Genomic DNA, 18,298 nt, shown 5'->3' with positions numbered 1-18,298 from the left:
ATTCGCTAATGTTTTCGGTGTTTTAAATATGATGGAATTTTTTTAATCTTAGAGATTTTTAAAGAACGGTAAATATTATGTAGGACAAGAAAGTGTAAGTAAAAGTTATTCTCGCCTTAGCTCACACAGTGGTAAGAAAAGGCAGGATAAATAAAATACAAAAATGCTCGTTTATATTTACAGTCTAATCTCCATGCACGTCATCTCTGAGGATTGACTACAGCCCGATAAAACAGACATTTTCTTCAGAAGATGATTTTATTCATACCATCGTTCTAGAGAGGTTTAAAAAACAAAATTAAGTGTGCTTACTTGAGTCTTTACTTTTCATCTGTGTTGACCTGAGATCACGCATCAGCTGAAGGTCTTCCTCAGTATCTGAAACATTTATTATTTATACTGTTCAACATGTATCTGTTATGTTTAGACGAATTTTAATGTTAAACACGGTCTCCAGTTCTCAAAATATTGCAGTCCGAAAGAAGATAGTTAACATATGGCTTGTGAAACATTTGACAGTAGAGGGAGAAAGTGGGTATATTTATATTTCTTAAAATACCTGATTAATACATACTTTTCAACTTTTCCTCTAACTGCTGTAATTCAATGTGACTCTGAAAAGGTAGTGTCATTTTTTTTTTATAATAAATAGAATTTATATAAGCCAGTATTGATCTTTTTCTTAATAAAATCTGTAAAAAGATCCGTTGGAAGCATAGAATGCAACTAAGTATATCTAAACATGTGATACAATATTTAAAAAGATTTTCAGTTTAAAATAGAAGGAAACGTGTTTAAAGTATTAAGATCTTTCATTAGGTAATCATCTTAACAAATAAACCTTTTGTATAATGATTAAGTCAAATATAAATGTCTTAACATTGATGTTTTTATTTTCATTATTTAACAAAGTTAGCATAAATGAAAATTCTCTCCATAATTATATTTCTTCATGGCTCTAATCTAAAATATAATTTAACGAAGCCTTATTTTCTATGCGTACCTGTTTTATTGCTTCTTGAACATTATCCGCTAATTCACTCATGGCATGCTCATGTAGTTCTCTTATCTCCTTTTTAAGATCTTCGGAAACGTGTACTTCGATCTGCTTGTCCCTTAACTGTATAAAAACAACAAGAAAGAAACAGATCTCATAGTTTACATATTATAAAACTGTCCCTCGTATATGATACAGGACCATGCAGAAAGCATGTTGAGGCATCTTGTTTTATTGAAAACGAGAAAATAACGACTAAATTTGTTATTTGGTCACGGTCCTATGTTTTACGCCCTCCAAACCGTACTTGGAATAAAATGAAGTCAAAGTTTACATGCACCATATTCCCAGATGTCAAAACTTAAAAATATGGCCATCTGTATCAGCATTATATATGTTTTATACAAGATGTAGTAATATTGTAATATTTTTTATATTTTTTTCATTTAGATTTTGTGTATTCCTTATTAAGAGACCCGGTTTATGAAAGTATAGTTTAAAACTCGCGCATGTGCGATTTGATAAATAGAAATTAATGTGCTTGCAGGTGACCGCACATGCCTTAGACAATGACCGAATGGGAATCTTGAGTTTTCCTCCATCATCAAAAGTTGGAAAAGTCGCCATATGACTAAATCATATTGTGCCGATTTGTCTTAAAATGGATATCTTGGAAGATCCCTTGATGGTATAAAAGAACACAGACATGTATTAGCAATGCTTATGGAATATATTTTCTAAGAAATAACTGCAAAATCATGCGGACGTAAAAATTTCAAATAATAAAGTTAAAGCGTGTTGCTCAATTCCGCTGAAAATAATTATAAAGTGAACTATACAGATGAGTAATCTCCTTTTGGTATTAGTTTCGCTAACGACTACAATAACCGATTTGATATCCAAGTTAATAATTATTATCTTATTGTAAATATTATGCTCTTACAAATTCATGCTATATAGAGATAAAGGTATTCACTATCTTTGTACAGTAATACTAATGTCAAATAGCGGATAATTTTGGATATGCTTGAGCGGTACTATCACAAAACATCTGATATTTAGAGTAATATAACCTTAATAAATTTAATTGGATATAGAAATGTTACAAAAGTTCTTTTTGTTAAGCGTGTCTTGCTTACGTAATAATCGGTCCTACTGATAGGCAAACGTAATTCGGTTTACTTCATGATAGTCTTACAGTAAGTAAATCGAACTACTCATATATATTCCATACCTGAAACCTTTATAATTAATGCACATTTAGTGGTTACCTTTTTGTAAGATGTTTATACTTATAATCCATTATATATTTTTGCATCATGTATTTAGAAGTTTGCGTCCGGTAAAACTTCCATGAAGGACACAATATATTATTCTTGCATAAAAATTACCTTTCTTTACTAAATCCGGGTATGTATAACAGGAGAAAAAAATCGCGTTTTAATAAAGCGATTCAAGTTCTGTTAATACAGCGCGGTGGTTCTAGTGCTAACACGCTTGATTGTCAATCCAGATGTCCGGGATTTAAAAAGCACTTGAAATTTCAGAGTTGCTTTTGAGAGTCTCCCACCTTACTTTGGGGACAGTACTGGTTCTTCCAAGAAAAAACGGCTCCGCGTGTATCTGTGCTATACACCGGGCACGTTAAAGAATCAGACTGTCTATTCGCAAAGAGCTAGGCTAAGTTGGCCAGAAAGGCCTGTGTCTAAACAAGATTCCTCGCTGTCTCTTCTGGAGGCTTTTTCTCGCTTTATTTCTCTATTTCATATAAATCTTGATTGCAGGTCAATACCTTCGTACTCATCCGCAAAATGAATAGAGGATATTTGTTTGTTTTAGTGTAAGATCGAAATATATTTCACCGAGTGACCACTATAATGCAATATTGTAAATTATGGTGTTCACGAGTTCACGATTTGTTTTATGTATTTTTAATGGTTTTAACAAAATTATATCCAGTTGTCCGCACAACGTCACGTGCATCGCATCATGATATCTTTGTAGAAATACTGTAAATAGTTCTATTATGTTTCCTGATTTCCTTTACATCTTATTATCATGACAGAATGTATATATTTATGATCATCTCAGTATTTCTAGACATCTATATCTTTACTGAAGTACAATGTATATTTTGCAAGGAATTCTCTATTATTTATAATTGATATTCTTCCGCATTCAAGTGTAGTTCCGTACCAATAAAAATAAAGATGATTGTTTGAATTAATGAAAATATCAATTTTATTTCACTGATAAATTTCAGTATTTCACAAAATAACTCATTTGCAAAATTACAATTTTTGAAGCACCGAATTATTAAGCGTTATGCAAAAATATGTTAAATGTCATGTTTCTAATACCGAGAAATAAAATGATAGTTTAAAATACATGCTTTTGTAGTGTTGTTGATTTGCGCCCCGGTTAAGGATATTTAAAACATGTTAACCGTTTCCAAGAACAACAGACTAGTAATTAATAATTGAACTGAAATCGTAACTTCAACGCCGATGAAAACAATACATTTAGTCTTCGCGTCATGTTTTTATGTCTTCGATCTTCCCTAGGGTTTACACAAAAACAAACGTGTATTACACTATAGCATTGCAAAAAGACAATTCCGATTCCGTTTAAAATGAAAATATATTGAATCAAGTCCTTTTTGCATTTTTGTTTGGTGCGCATACAATCATAGCTGGAGCTTTGGGTTGTCAAACTATTAATCATTTTGTATCTCCAACACCAAATGAAAACAAGAACAAAGATTGAAAGCTAGTACAGTCTTTGTGTTCAGAAAAACGTCGTTATGTTGATAGCGACCAGCAGAACTTTCAAATAAATCATCATTTACATACACGTTTGCAGATAATAAGCAGAAAACACAAGGTCAGTTATACAGCAAAGTCAATGTATCATCTCAGTAATATTATATTTAGTCGTGCAACAACATTTTTATCAATCGCTTGTCTTCACGTGCATCAAATAAAAAATACATTCATTCAGGTATCATCTAGCACTATATAAAGTAAAATGTCAGATATTTTAAACCTCCCTGTGGTTAATATAATATTACGATGCGATAGGATACACTGCTAAGTTTGACATTCTGTTCATTTATTAACCGTAATTTCATCAATCATTTTGAACTGTATAGATCATAATGCGGATAACTGGTTCAAAATATTAGAGCTCGCGGCTAAACTACTGTTATATATGGTCTGAAAATCAACCAATAAAATGTTTACTACCAACAGTAAGTTCTTTCTTTACTGGTAAAAAATAGGTTTTCGTCATTAGGTCGGAATTTATCTCGCATACCTTAATTCGTCTACCACCTCTGATTTATAAAGATAACTGTGTAATGGATAAATTTGTTGCTGAATATAACAAACCTTTTCCAAACTAACTCACATTATTTGCTTTATTTACACTTTCACAAGTGGTTTGTTAAACTTATACGGACTATTAACCTTCGATACCACAGACCTATATGAAATAAAGGTCATGTTTCTATTAACTAGATGCCCACGGGATACATGTCGAGCCCACCAGCTGTCAAAAGGACTGCGAGTTGCACACGACACTCTGTCTCATTGATGCAAACATTTATGCCAAATAGAAAAAAAGATTGCAAAAAGTTACAATATAAGTTATTTATAATAACAACAAAGGGAAGTAAATCTTAAAAAAACAACTATTTAAGTCCACACAAAAATCCTTACCAGTAGAAATAGGTCAAAATACACCTCGAAATTGGACGTAACATGCATGTTGTACTACAGAAAAGTGGTCTTTATTTTTCCCTACTTCCAGTAATAAAATAGTCAAAATATAAGCTATTTAAAGTAAAAACAAAGGGAAGTAATTCTAGGTTCTTGCGCATGACACTTCGGCTCATGATGGTGAACGATTGGGCCAAGTTACATCAAAATCCTCCCATGCATGAAGAAGAAAATTCTCCAGACAAAGTTATTATTCTTGTATCCTTTGACCTCTAAGTGTGACATTGACCATATATCTAAGGACGTGGTTCTTGCGCATGACACTCTGCTTTATGATGGTAAACAATATTGCCAAGTTACATCAAAATCCCTCCATGCATGAAGAAGAAATGCTCCTGACAAAGAATTGAATTTGAAATTTGACCTCTAAATGTGACCTTGACCTTTAAGATAGGAACCTGGGGTTTGCGCACGACACTCCGTCTTACTGAGGTTAACATTCAAGCCAAATATAACCAAGACTGCTCCATGCATGTCAAAGTTATGGTCCGGACAAACAAATCCGGACGGACGCACGGAGGGACGCACGCACGGATGCACACACGCACGCACATACACCGAACAGCCATTTGGATGACTATGTCTTCGCTTCCGCAAGCGGGCTCGACAAAAACTGCTTTCTGGTAAACTTACCTCATTCAAGTTTTTAATTGCCTCTTGAACATCTCGTTGATCGGACAATGGGGTTCTTCCATTACTTAGGTCTCTGATCTCAAGTGCATTTATGAACAAGTCTATATAATCACGGAGTTGACCTTCAGACAGCTCATAGTTCGCATTGTGAAGAATATCATTACGTGCTTCCCTCGCCTACAACAATATTAGTTGCAGACAGATGAATGGATTCATAATTGACATTAATATTTCGAAACTATTGATTGCGTCGTAATAATGTGTATTTGACATTTTATGTCAGTGTAGGATCGTCAAAAATACTCTTTTGGAATACACGGGAAGATATATTGAAATGATATACATCAATATGAATCAGTCCGATTCACGAGCTATAATTATAATACAAAATACAAATACCTTTTACCGTTACATACACTTGTACATGTTCTCACATTTCCATACGGATTGTTGTTTTGGAAGATGCAGTGCAATCAAGCGAAATAAAAACAAACTCGGTTTTATAGAGTCTATTTATGCGAGGTAATGAAAAATGCAACAACCCTCTAGCCCCCTTGCTTTACCGCAACCATAGATTGAATGGACTCTATAATCCCAAATGATCGGAAAAAAGAACAATACTGAATCAAATTGCGGGTGGTGTTTTACTGCCTCCTCCACTTTTAGGGTGCTGTTGGGATTGGTAAATAAATCTTTAGGAAGATTATTTGGAAACATAGAACACAACCAAGTAAACAAAATGCATATTCAGCTGAGTAATATGTATATTAAGATGTAATGTCATGCGATGTCACGCCATGACATGTTTCAATTTAGAACACCATATTAACAGTTATATTTCGAATTATAGTACATATTAATTTACATTAACCTGTTTAAATAAATCTGTTTCACCATTTATTTCGACGTCACCGAGACTTCTGTGGAAGAAGGTGTTGTTGATGAATATGCTCAGCAATCCTGCACAGTCAACATCTTTCGCTGACGTTTTGCCTTTGTAGCCAGTAGTACCGATATAACATGTAGCAATGCTCCAAGGATCACTGCTCCACTTTTGTATGTCCGTGTTTTTTAGTAATGGATCGTTGAATCGATGATCATAAAGTATTTGATCATGGAATGTACTACAAAATCCTCCACTAGGACAAATTTTCCTCTTCTTTGGGCTCTTCGAACAAAGACACTTTGATTTATTTGGACAATTCTTCTTTGCGTGCGATGGGAGAAGCAATTCTTCTGTACAGTTTGTACAGATGTTTGCAGAGGTCGGAAGCCGTGCCACCATTTCACAGTGATGTTTATTTACAGTAGTATCGGAAAACCTCTCTAGACCAATTTTCAAATATTTCAGACCAAGTGCACCTCTGATCCAGTTTCTATACAGTTCTTCTGTTAGTTGTTTTTTGTGCGAAAAATTAAGGTTGCCTGAAAGATAAATTAAGAATATGAGTACTAAGGGAGAGGAAGTATGATGTTTTTAGTTTAACTGAGACATTATTTGAAAACAATCTTGTGCCTTGTCAACAAGGTAGATTCAAATTAATTGAACTGTTACAATAGCAGTTTAATAAACTTAGTGTAATTAGATTCTTTAGGTGCTAAAGTTTTATACAGGTTTCATATTGAAAGAAGAAGGAAATATCGGGTTTTTTGACGGTACAATGTCATTATTTTTATGACCTAAATGGAATGTTATGGCGAGTAACGAATCGCGTAAAATACATCCTACTTTCGATTTCAAATGCATATATAATCCCCATTTTTCATGTCAAGATGCCATTTGCTAACTTAAAGAGCTGCAAAATTAGCTCAAGGCTCAACCCTCCGCAGAGAATATTGAGAAATGGAGGAAACGTTTGATTATCCAGGTTAGGAATGTCATACAGAAAACACTATACATGTATCAAAACGTGACAGCAGAACATATTTGTCACGGTGCCATGATGGATACCGCCGACAGTATGAGCAATCGGTGATTATCAATATTTAGTTTTGAAACATACTAGCTCATATTTTCTATATATTACAATAATATGGTATTTCCATTTACGACTATATGCAATTAACAAGTACATGTAGTTAATAGACGATTGAAATTTATCAACTGTACACATTTACATAACACAATGATATTAACATCTGAGAAAATACCTGTTTCACGATAAGTATATCATTATGATTACCTTTAATTGTCAATTGTACACTTGATGTGTTATCAGCAAAGTCAACTGTGTAATCACCCTCATCTTGAAACTTTGCATTCCGGACTGACAGTTTGTGTTCTAAGTCATCTACGGAAACAACTCGTCTATTACATGGTTTAATCACTTGGCTGTTATGTCGCCAGACAACGTTATTTGTGTGTCGGTTGACCTCGCACATTAAAACAACATCCATATTCTCTCTGACATCTGCTTCTGCTGTAGCTACATGCAGACTCTTGGTTATTTTCAATGGTTTATCTGCGTAGTATATTGCAATTTATACTAACATACGTCAAACAAAAATGAAATTATAATGATAATATAGGTATGACGGAATGATCATTTTTACGTCTTTTACGTCATCGCGTTTGATATAACATGAAACTCTAGATATGTTTGAGTGTTCCATTGCTTTTTAACAAACAAGAAATATATATGCTTATTTTCATTATGAACATTGCTACATTTTACAAATATGAACAAGGCTTTAACAACAGTTGTCTATTTTGCAGGATAATTATACATTTTATTCACAATGTCTTGCCGCACTTTTGTTTGAAGAAGGATTTAAAACTACAAGAAGTAGATATATAGTAGCAGATAAAACCAAAAAGTGCATTCCTAAATTTTATAGAAATAAAAGGTAGCCGGTTATTATAGTACTGTTGCAGTGTTAGAGCAAAGTACTGCAAGGACTTATATGACCTAAAAGAGCGAATATCTCTCAACTAACAATCAATTAACAAGACACACATGCACTTTCCTTACACAATCAGAAACTTTTACCTGAAATTTTCAGGAATGCGGATGTTGAAGAGTCACCACATGTACAAGAATAATGCCCTGCATCTGCCAACTTTGCATTTGAAATTGCTAGCCAGTGGGCGCATTCTTTGTTAACTAAAATTACGGTGTCTGTTTCTTCTACTGGTTTGTAATCATGTCGCCACGTGACTGCTTTCTCAGAAGCATTGAGTCGGCACGTTAGAATTGCTGGTTCGCCGAGAAAGACACATCTGTCCTGAAGCATTTCTGTAAATACTGGATTGTCTGAAATACAAAATATAATCATAATTTTATAATGTATTATGTTATTCAGTTCTCAGTACACGTGTGTTTTAAATCTGCATACTCCCGAAAACGAATCATTAAACTCTTTAAAATATTCACTATATCATTTTTTTGTTAGAGCGTAAATAAGTGTTTGTATTTCTTATATAGTTTTGTAAATCATAAGAATTTCAGTATGATTATTTTATTGTTGTGTTTAACAGGAATTTGGCTAGAGAAACTGCTTAAACACATGTAACATTTTGACCATAGAAAAACTGAATTGTTTTGTTTTCTAGTTTATAATGTTACTTAGTGTGAAAAATCCGAGAGATCTAGGAGATGCTACTAATATTAACTAATATAACTAATATAACTCTGTTATGTTTTCATTGTTCTATATAGGATCTGAACGTTATTCTAATCTTATATACTGGTTGTCATAAAGACTTGACAAACCGCTGGTCGGTGGACTGTGTAAGGTGAAACTAAAGCGAGAATCCATAGATACTAAATCGGTTGCAAATCACAGGCAAAGCCTACAGACTGTCTCATTATTGGTATGCGGATGTGCCATCTTTAAACCCAGTATTGCATACCGTTCCTTGTATCAGATTTATCGCATGTATGGCTACGTATTGAGTACTGAAGAAAAGAATATTTAGTTATAACACATCCATATATTTTAACCATATATGAGTATTTAGATAAGCAAAACAGATACAGGTATTTAGAACAGTCAGGTTCCATTATGTTGACAATGAATGTTTCATGTACCTACTCCAATCTGGCCAATGCTTATACGTGTATGTTAATAAAACAACAAAGTAAGATTTTTGTAAAAGGCCCGTCAGTGGCAATTCAGTGTGCTACTGTTCAACACAACAGAGAGTGAAAGATCTGAGACAATCACCTTATTCTGATCAGTATCCGTATTAAAGGTAAATGCACTTTTGGGCAAATTAATAAAAACAATAACAATTACTATAATAGCAATTTGTGACAGGAATTTATATTTTGATTCCGATGATTTTCTGCAAAAAGCGGCATTCCTATATTTTTCACAGAGCTAGCCTGATAAACAGTTAGAACAGGTCATATACCGCGGCTAAAAATTCACAGCAAACGACACTCATTTAGACGAATTTTCTTTTGCTAAATGCGACAGGGTAGCTGGTTCTCAGTTTTCCAATTGCTTATTGGACTGAGAACAAGTTATCAAATACTCCGTTGTCCTCAAAAGCAAAAAGAAGTTTTAAACAATGCTCCTGACGTAATATGGACCCGTTTAATAAAGTCGGTGATGAATGGCAATATATCAAAAAAGACTTGGCGACGTTTCCATTCAACACGAATAGCAATTTTTCTTTAAGAAATAATCTTGTGATACACTTTAAATACACAGTTGCATTGTTTGCTGTAAATTAATGGTAGTATTGTATAGTTTGCCGAGTATATCACTCATAAACATTCATTATGCAATCTATACGATTTGGTGTTATTACATAGCTAGGAAATATGTTCCGATTCTTGGTGCTTATTCCTATTGCGGATCAAATAAGTTCGTCCGAACAGAATATTTGTCGTTCAGTCCAGGAACAAGTATAATTTTTTTTCCTGTGTATTTTAACAATAGGAGGGTATCACGGTACCGTTTCATTTTCGAAAACATTAATTGAGTCAGTCCTTAATACGATGGTAGAAAGAAGACAGGATTCGTTGATTGTTTGATTTCTTACATACTTATATACTTACCGTCACTTTTAGCGATAAAACAATATCCATATTCTGGCGGTATAGTTACCTTTTAAGGCCAATGTTGTACTTGATGCGACATCTCTGAAGTCAACTGTATATTCACCATTATCTTCAAACTTGGCATTCCTGATGGTCAGTTTGTGTTCTAGTTCCTGCACCGATACATGATGTCTAGTGTGTTGTTTAATATCTCTGCCGTTATGTCGCCAGACAACTTTATTCGTGGGTAGACTAACCGTACAAATCAGAACAATATCCATATTCTCTCTGACATCTTCCTTCACTGTTGCTACATGTAAAGCCTTGTCTATCAATATAGTTTTTCCTGTTTTCAATGAATTACACGTAATATCTAAACGGTATCTATTATACAACAAGATAAATGTCATATGGAACTATTGTCTATGATTTGTATCTCTTAGCAATGAAATCGCATTTTTGTTCGGGTCTTCGGTGCTAAATATCAATTGAGCAAATAGAAATACTTTCTTTGTAGCACTCTTTCATATAGTAGAGTAAGTACACAACGCGCGGGAAATTAAACTCCGTAAGTAGAAGTGACATTATGACGTTTCATTGACGCACAATAACAAAGTTACACTTTAGTTTTATCGTTTGTAGCGCAACGGTATGTTCTTACCGCAAAATAACGTATTTTGAATCGAGCAATATCATATAATGAACGGAGAGAAACTATCAAGGTGCACAGCACGAGAGTTATCTGGCATGGGGCTGCAAGATGGGTTTTGATGGCATGGGTATAAGCACCGAAAACGCCAGTCCGGTGTCACACCGTGCACGAAACGTTATTCGGCAAGTCCAGTTACCGCCCAGTGCACACGTGCCCTCTGGACGGATATTTCGGTCCGATTTGTAAACACATGACAGATATTATTAGTACAGATTCTTTAGGGACTTGTATTTTCTTGAGAATTCTAGACGTCACTTTCTTGCGCATCGAACTGACGTTTTCTTCCATTTTACCCATGACCACCCATCTGGCATCCCATACCAAATGACTCTCATAATAATGCGACAATAAAAGACCTATGCAAAGATTGTATATTGTTTATGTAAAATGCGATAAAAGACATATACCTTAAGTCTATTAAAATATATTTCTCAGTTTAAATTAAATTATTTTTTGGGGGGTTGGGGGTGGGGGTGGCATAACGTTACGTTACCAACGATAAAACTAAATCGAAACTGTGTTGCTGTGCGTCACTGAAACGTCAATATGTCTGTTTAAGGACGTTAAATTAGGAAACCGTAAGAAAGAGTACCACAAATAAAATATTTCGTTTGGCTTTTTATTCTAAAATTTGGTAAAACGCGGTATGTGATAAAAGTAATCTGCCACTGATTGTACATGCAAATGAGAATATCCAGCTCTCGGGTAATTGGTTTGCGGTAACTCGGCAGAGCCTCGTTAGGGCTAAAAGCCTAAAACATCTACCCTCGAACCGCATATTCCCGTCTACATATGCAACCAATGACATATTATTATAATCATAATTGATACTTGTGGAGAAATGTTTGTGTTTTCTACTTGAACAGATTCTAGAAGAAATCATGTTTGCTTTAGAAGATTCGCCGCTGAAGAAATACTAATAGAGGCATGGCCATAATTTCAACAAATTTGGATTAAAGCACCAACCATCTGCCTCGTTTTCTTCGTCTTTGTCGCAAGTTTCGTCCGTATCGCCATGTATGTTTGGAGCTACTTTGTCTTGCATGACCATCTGAAGATGCAGTTTGACATCATTTGTCTGTTTTATTCTTTGTATTAGATCTAAACGAACTCTAATATGTTCTGATTTAAATGAATGAATCATTCGAGTGCATTCAAATGTTCTTTTCTTGTCATGGATACCCTTGATAAGCTCTAGCAATGCCAAATGTAACGGAACCCATTTTTCCTCAAATGTTTTGTAGTTGATTGAAGCAGAGTGGGCATCATTTTCTAAGTCATTCCTTTGGTCTTTTATGACTTTTATTGCTTCAAGCTCAACAGTAGCTAAATGTGATTCAAATAAGACCAGTACTATAGTACAAAGCACGAGTATGTCCAAAGAATCAATGTCTGTATTGACCTCTTCACCTTTAAACAACTGACGAAATTCTGCATTGTGATACTTGTTGAATGTGTCTTTGCGCTCAGCTAATAGATAAGCTAGGCTTTTACCGCGTTTACTGACTTCTCTTTCTATAATGGCCTTTAAAGATTCAGGAGCAGCTTGTTCCAATAGTAAAAGATGTCTCAAATAAAGTTCATGGCCTCTTGTTATATCCTCTTCGCTCTGTAAGAAATTCGTGGAAATGACTGCAATTTCGTTACTACAGCCTCAATATTGAAATAAAAGCCATGCTGGACATTGCAATATCCGACCGAAGCAAAGAGCTTGCGTAAAAAGTGCCAAAACAAGAGCAAATCATTTGTAAAAACAAATCATATGCATATAAGTAAGAGGAGCTTATCAGTGTAAAGAATTCTCTCCATTTTATTTCGATGTATGCTCCAAAGACGGGGAAATAAATAATACGATTAATTCTGTAACGACTGGCGAAAGGGTTTTGGTTCCTGAATGCTACATTTTCTCTGACAGACGCACGTACGGAACCTAGGTTTAAATTGTTTTATTGTTGGGGACTGAACTCTATTTAATGAGTTATCAAATTGTCAAAACTGTGTTAAAAATCATCTCCGAATAAAGACCACAACTACAAAAGCTGCTTGTAAAGCACGAATTTCTCTTCCCATTTACCTATAATAAGTGTGAATTTATCTGTGTCGAGAGACAAACTGTCAAGAACAGACCACTATTTTGACTGCAAATTACTGGATGTCGAATTTCACATCAAAATTATACCTACATGTATATCCAACCACTATAGTTCATAAATAAGTTATATTATCGGATAATTTTATTCATTTCTCAAGCTAATTTCGTAATAAAACCCAGTAGAACTTTAATATTATTATATTATAACTAATTTTAATATTCTCCCCCATTATGTTTTCTGTGTTTTATTTGAAAAACTTTCTTTGAGGTTACAAAAATCTAAATTGAACCGGAATAAAACAAAAAGAGACACGGATAAAAAAATTTACCATTGCCGTCTTTTTCTTCAGTAAGCTACCATCAGAAGTTTCATCATACAGTGTCGTGACCTGTAACATATATGATAGAATATTGACATTATAGGTATTCTTCTCTCTATATAAAAACAATTGTCTGGTTAAAGATGCATATCTATCAGCGGCAGGTGACACATTTTACTAATATTTAGGGGACATTTAAGTTTTTCGTCAGATTTACTTTTTAATTTTCATCGAATGGTATGAAAATAAAATACTTTATGAATGCTGTAGCATTGAGGAAATATGATGTTTTCGTAACATATTGCAAACTCTTTTAACCTCTATCAAATGTTTTCACATTGTGTAGAAAAATTAAAAAAATAAAAAATTACACTAAGTAACAAAAAGAAACGTAGTTACAACTTTTAATATATGACATAAAGGTTTTCCTAGGGGTCAGATATGAATTCGTTAGATAAAAATAATATCGTGTGATATTATGCATATCTCTTAATTACAATACTGGAAAACAAAAATTCATTAAATAATGGTCTACAGAAAACAATAAAAAAGATCAACTAATAGAAAACAGGTATCCCCCAAAGAAGCACTTGTTCAAAACAAGCCGACGTCGAAAATGCACGGAAGCATCATTATGTTCTGTGGCACTTACAAGCACACGCAGACTACTCAAAGTATAAACTTTTATCTTCCACCAAGTTAATGCACCAAACATTTTAATCACTCTAGATACAGGACATGCCTCGGGCTAACGGATGTTGCTATATCCCTAAGACTAAACGCTGGTTAAGTTTGAATTATTACACCAGCTCAAGGTGACTGTCCAAACAATAACATCTAGATAGCACTCGGCATACCTTTATTATAAATGTGGCCTAGTACCACAAAAATTGCATTTAGTAAGAAATTAATTTCATTTACAATATACTTATACATGGTATGTTTTTCCCTAATGAGGTAAGAGAGTGGCTTCCATTATTTTAACTGGGGACCATACGCCACATGGAATAGCCGTATGAACACAATACAGAGGCTAACACCAATTCTCGATAAGGTATTAGGTACTTTTTAGGAATGGTCAAAACTTAGCGCCAGCATTAAATCGCCTCTGTTGCATGTACAATATTGTGACTAAAGGTTAGCGTTAGCTTTAACATAGGTTTAATAGAGTACATGCAGTGCCTGCGTACGTTCAATGTGGGGGTGTGGAAACGCTAAATGATACAACTTCGCTATATGATACAACTGACGTTAAATGATACAAAACTGACGCCAAATGATACAACCAACGCTAAATGATACAAAATCGAGTCTCGCTATAAGATACAAAACTAACGCTAAACGATACAACATTTTTAGGCTCGCTAAAAGCTACAAACCGTTGACGCTAAAAGATACAAACTTTCTTTAGGAGTTACTGTATATGGAGAATTTCTACATTTGTTGACGATTTCACGAAATTATTATCTTATTTAAAGCAGGACTTGTCACACGAAAATTTAAATATAGTTTTATACGTTTCCTGTTAAATAAACATATACATGATCCCAATTGTATTTTCCTGGAGTGCTTGCCAGCGTATATAAATGAAGAACAGAGTGGCATATATCCGATCTTTATATAATCTCTACGCCGTTATTTTTACTTTTTAGTTGTATAAATTGGAATCAGTGGTACATTTGTAATGTTAAAAGTCAAACTGAGTTTCAAACGTATTCCTGCCGTAGTAAATATGCAAAATGAATACAAATTGAAATAAATATGTTATAATTATTTTATGTTATTGACACTGTTATGACAACAATTCAACCTTATTTTTAGTTTTGCAAATTACCCGCTACGATTATATATTTTTGTTTTACATGGTTTTAATAATTCAGCTGCGATTTTAAATTTGCACGCCGAAATGTCCGCATGGTACTGCCTACTGTCACTGTACTTTCAAAGTTTGCTGTTTGACATTCCAGATAATGAAATAGTCTAATAGTGTATTTATGTAAAGGGTAGTTGGAAACATTAAAAGAAAGAATACAATTTGCTTTTTTATGATTATACATTAAGATATACATGTATTTATCGATTATCGTTGTGCAGTTACAGAAGTATCACTCATGGAAGAATCGATACAAAATGAACGCGATGTAGTACAGCACGTCTAACATTGAAACGTGCAAGAAGACTCATTTTCTACCTAGGGTGCTTTCCAGGCCCGGATCCAGAAATATTTGATTAATGGTACCAGCTTATCATCGACAAGGTGCATAGAGTGGAGTTTATACGGGAAGAGGTACCCCCAACTTCCGTCCTAAAAAGTTTTGAAATAAAGATATGAACTGTGCGCATTTTGAGTGCAACTTTGATGAGTACGAGTACAGTTCACCTCTCAGCCGACTGAGGGGAGTGGGTGGGCACGGGCACTCTGAACCGGCCCTGGAACCAAGCCTGTTTTCAATAATTGCCTTCTACGCGCTTGTTTACTATACACTAGCCGATATGCAATAACATTGTTCCTGTTTCTACTCTTTGATTAGATGCACTTTCGTATTTAGTTTATATAATACAGATGGCTCATCAAGTTCAACAAAATTATACATATTAGCACGTGATGTGCGCTTGTAATTATGTTTTTACTGAACTAAAATATCATTCGCGAATTAACTACTTAAGCGTGAAAGTATTTTTTACCTTCGGCAACACTGCCCCACGCCTACGCTTGTAGCACAAATGCTTCTCATCTTTATTACTTTTTCTTTTCTTGCTTGCATACTATCGGGGGATAGTGAAGTTAGACGACTTTTCGGACGCCAGCATACAACCACAAAACCCGTAGCTTGTTCATTCGGCATGACATCGGGTTATCGGTTTCTCCTGTACTTAGTAGGTATTTCGTAGTCCCTTGTAAATCGTACATAACCCTTGTCATGCCATGTTATCGCCCTTGCTCAAAGTTTTCGCTTCTTCTCAGCTCACTTCTAATTTTTGCAAACTTTTGCAACATTCAGTACTTATGCTCTACAAAATCCAATATTCTTGTCTCATGTAATGCAGCGCTACTCATCAGATTTCCACATCGGCTCCTGACCACGGGAAAAAAATTCCGATCAAATACGCAATTTAGCATTACAGCAGGTGTTTGTATTTTCACTATTACATTTACCACGTGGATTTATTTGCTCTTAGTAGTTGCTGGGGACGTTCATCCAAATCCGGGACCAACATCAATAGCTTCATCTTCCGAAACCAATTCTAGCGATGATTCGCTCATGGAAATTCTCAAAGTGCCAAATCATCTATCGGTAATCCATTATAACGTCCAAAGCCTGCAACATAAGGTTGACCTACTAGCAGCTGACCTGAGCTCTTTTGATGTATTGACCTTTTCTGAAACCTGGTTAAATGACTCTATTTCCACTGACGAAATACTGTTCCCAGGTTTTCACAAGCCAGTTCGTAAAGACCGTCTTGGCGACAGCCACGGCGGGGTAATAGCATATGTAAAAGATCATATAAACTTCTTCAGAAGACAGGACCTAGAGATTCTCAATGTTGAATGCATCTGGTTGGAACTGAGACTGTGTAACACTAAAAAGGCATTAATTGGCATATTTTATCGTCCACCGAACTCAAATGTCAACTACCTTACTCTCATTGAAAACTCTATTGGACTTGCTGTTGATACAGGAATTAGAGATATTATTATTACAGGCGATTTTAATCTGAACACACAGGTCGATAGTAGTTATAGGAAAATTGACTCGCTGTGTCAAGAGTTCGGACTGAATCAGTGCATTGAAGAACCGACAAATTTCACAGAACACTCTTCTACTATCATTGATCTTCTCTTTGTTTCTAACAAGTCTTCACTAATTCTTTCGGGTGTCGGCGACCCTTTCCTTCAACAAAATGTTCGATACCACTGCCCGATCTATGGATTGTTCAAGTTCCGTAAACCTACTTCACAAAATCTCCAGCGACATATTTGGAGATACAAGGACGCCGATTTCGACCTGTTGAGACGGAAAATTGCAGAAGCTGATTGGAACGGTCTGAAAAACGATGATGTAAACGTGTATGCTTCCAATGTCACGTCCGCTATTGTTGACATATCTCACCAGTGTATCCCGAATAAGAAAATTTCTATCAACCCCCGAGAACCTCCCTGGATGAATATGGACATCAAACGTAAAATTAGACAGAGGAAACGCGCTTACCGAAAGGCTAAATTTTCAAACTCAAACGCCCATTGGACAAAATTTCGAGAACTCCGCAATGGTGTTGTAGGTCTCATACGTCTTCACAAAAACTTATACTACGAATCTCTTGCCTCAAAACTAAAGACTAGTAATCTTTCATCTCGTGATTGGTGGAGAATTCTTAAATCTTTCATATCTCCTTCTATGCCCTCATCAATACCACCTCTTTATGACCCAGTCTCAGGCCAGTTAGTTTTTGACGACCAGGAAAAGGCCAACGTTCTGAACCAATTCTTTGCCCAACAATCCCAAATCGATGACTCAAACAGCCAGCTGCCAGTTATACCAACTGAAGAGCCTGAACAGATTCTGGACTCAATTATAATACACCCCTCGGAAGTTATCGATGCTATCAAGTGCTTAGATGTAGCCAAAGCGTCTGGTCCTGACGGAATTAGCAACCGAGTTCTTGTCGAAGCTTGTGATCAGCTTTCCACCCCCCTCTGCGATCTCTTCAATGCCTCTTTGAGCTCTTCGACAATGCCCTCAGTGTGGAAACTGTCGAATGTGTGTGCCATATT

General features: G+C 35.1%; 1 protein-coding gene across 1 annotated transcript in view; it reads right to left on the bottom strand.

Moving 5' to 3' along the window:
- Nucleotides 1–1,003: 1,003 nt before the first annotated feature.
- Nucleotides 1,004–18,298, bottom strand: part of LOC128553183 (uncharacterized) — a gene marked incomplete at its 3' end in the record, with an annotated part of 48,839 nt that continues 31,544 nt past the window's right edge. The window contains 8 exon segments of the mRNA XM_053534301.1: nt 1,004–1,120; nt 5,410–5,586; nt 6,281–6,834; nt 7,593–7,871; nt 8,400–8,663; nt 10,468–10,746; nt 12,079–12,721; nt 13,534–13,593. Coding sequence (XP_053390276.1) covers nt 1,004–1,120; nt 5,410–5,586; nt 6,281–6,834; nt 7,593–7,871; nt 8,400–8,663; nt 10,468–10,746; nt 12,079–12,721; nt 13,534–13,593 — 2,373 coding nt within the window.

The sequence above is a fragment of the Mercenaria mercenaria genome, unplaced genomic scaffold, assembly GCF_021730395.1.
Source record: "Mercenaria mercenaria strain notata unplaced genomic scaffold, MADL_Memer_1 contig_3566, whole genome shotgun sequence".
NCBI lineage: Eukaryota > Metazoa > Mollusca > Bivalvia > Venerida > Veneridae > Mercenaria > Mercenaria mercenaria.
Note: the sequence above shows the minus strand (reverse complement) of the source record. Positions and strands in the feature narration are given on the sequence as shown.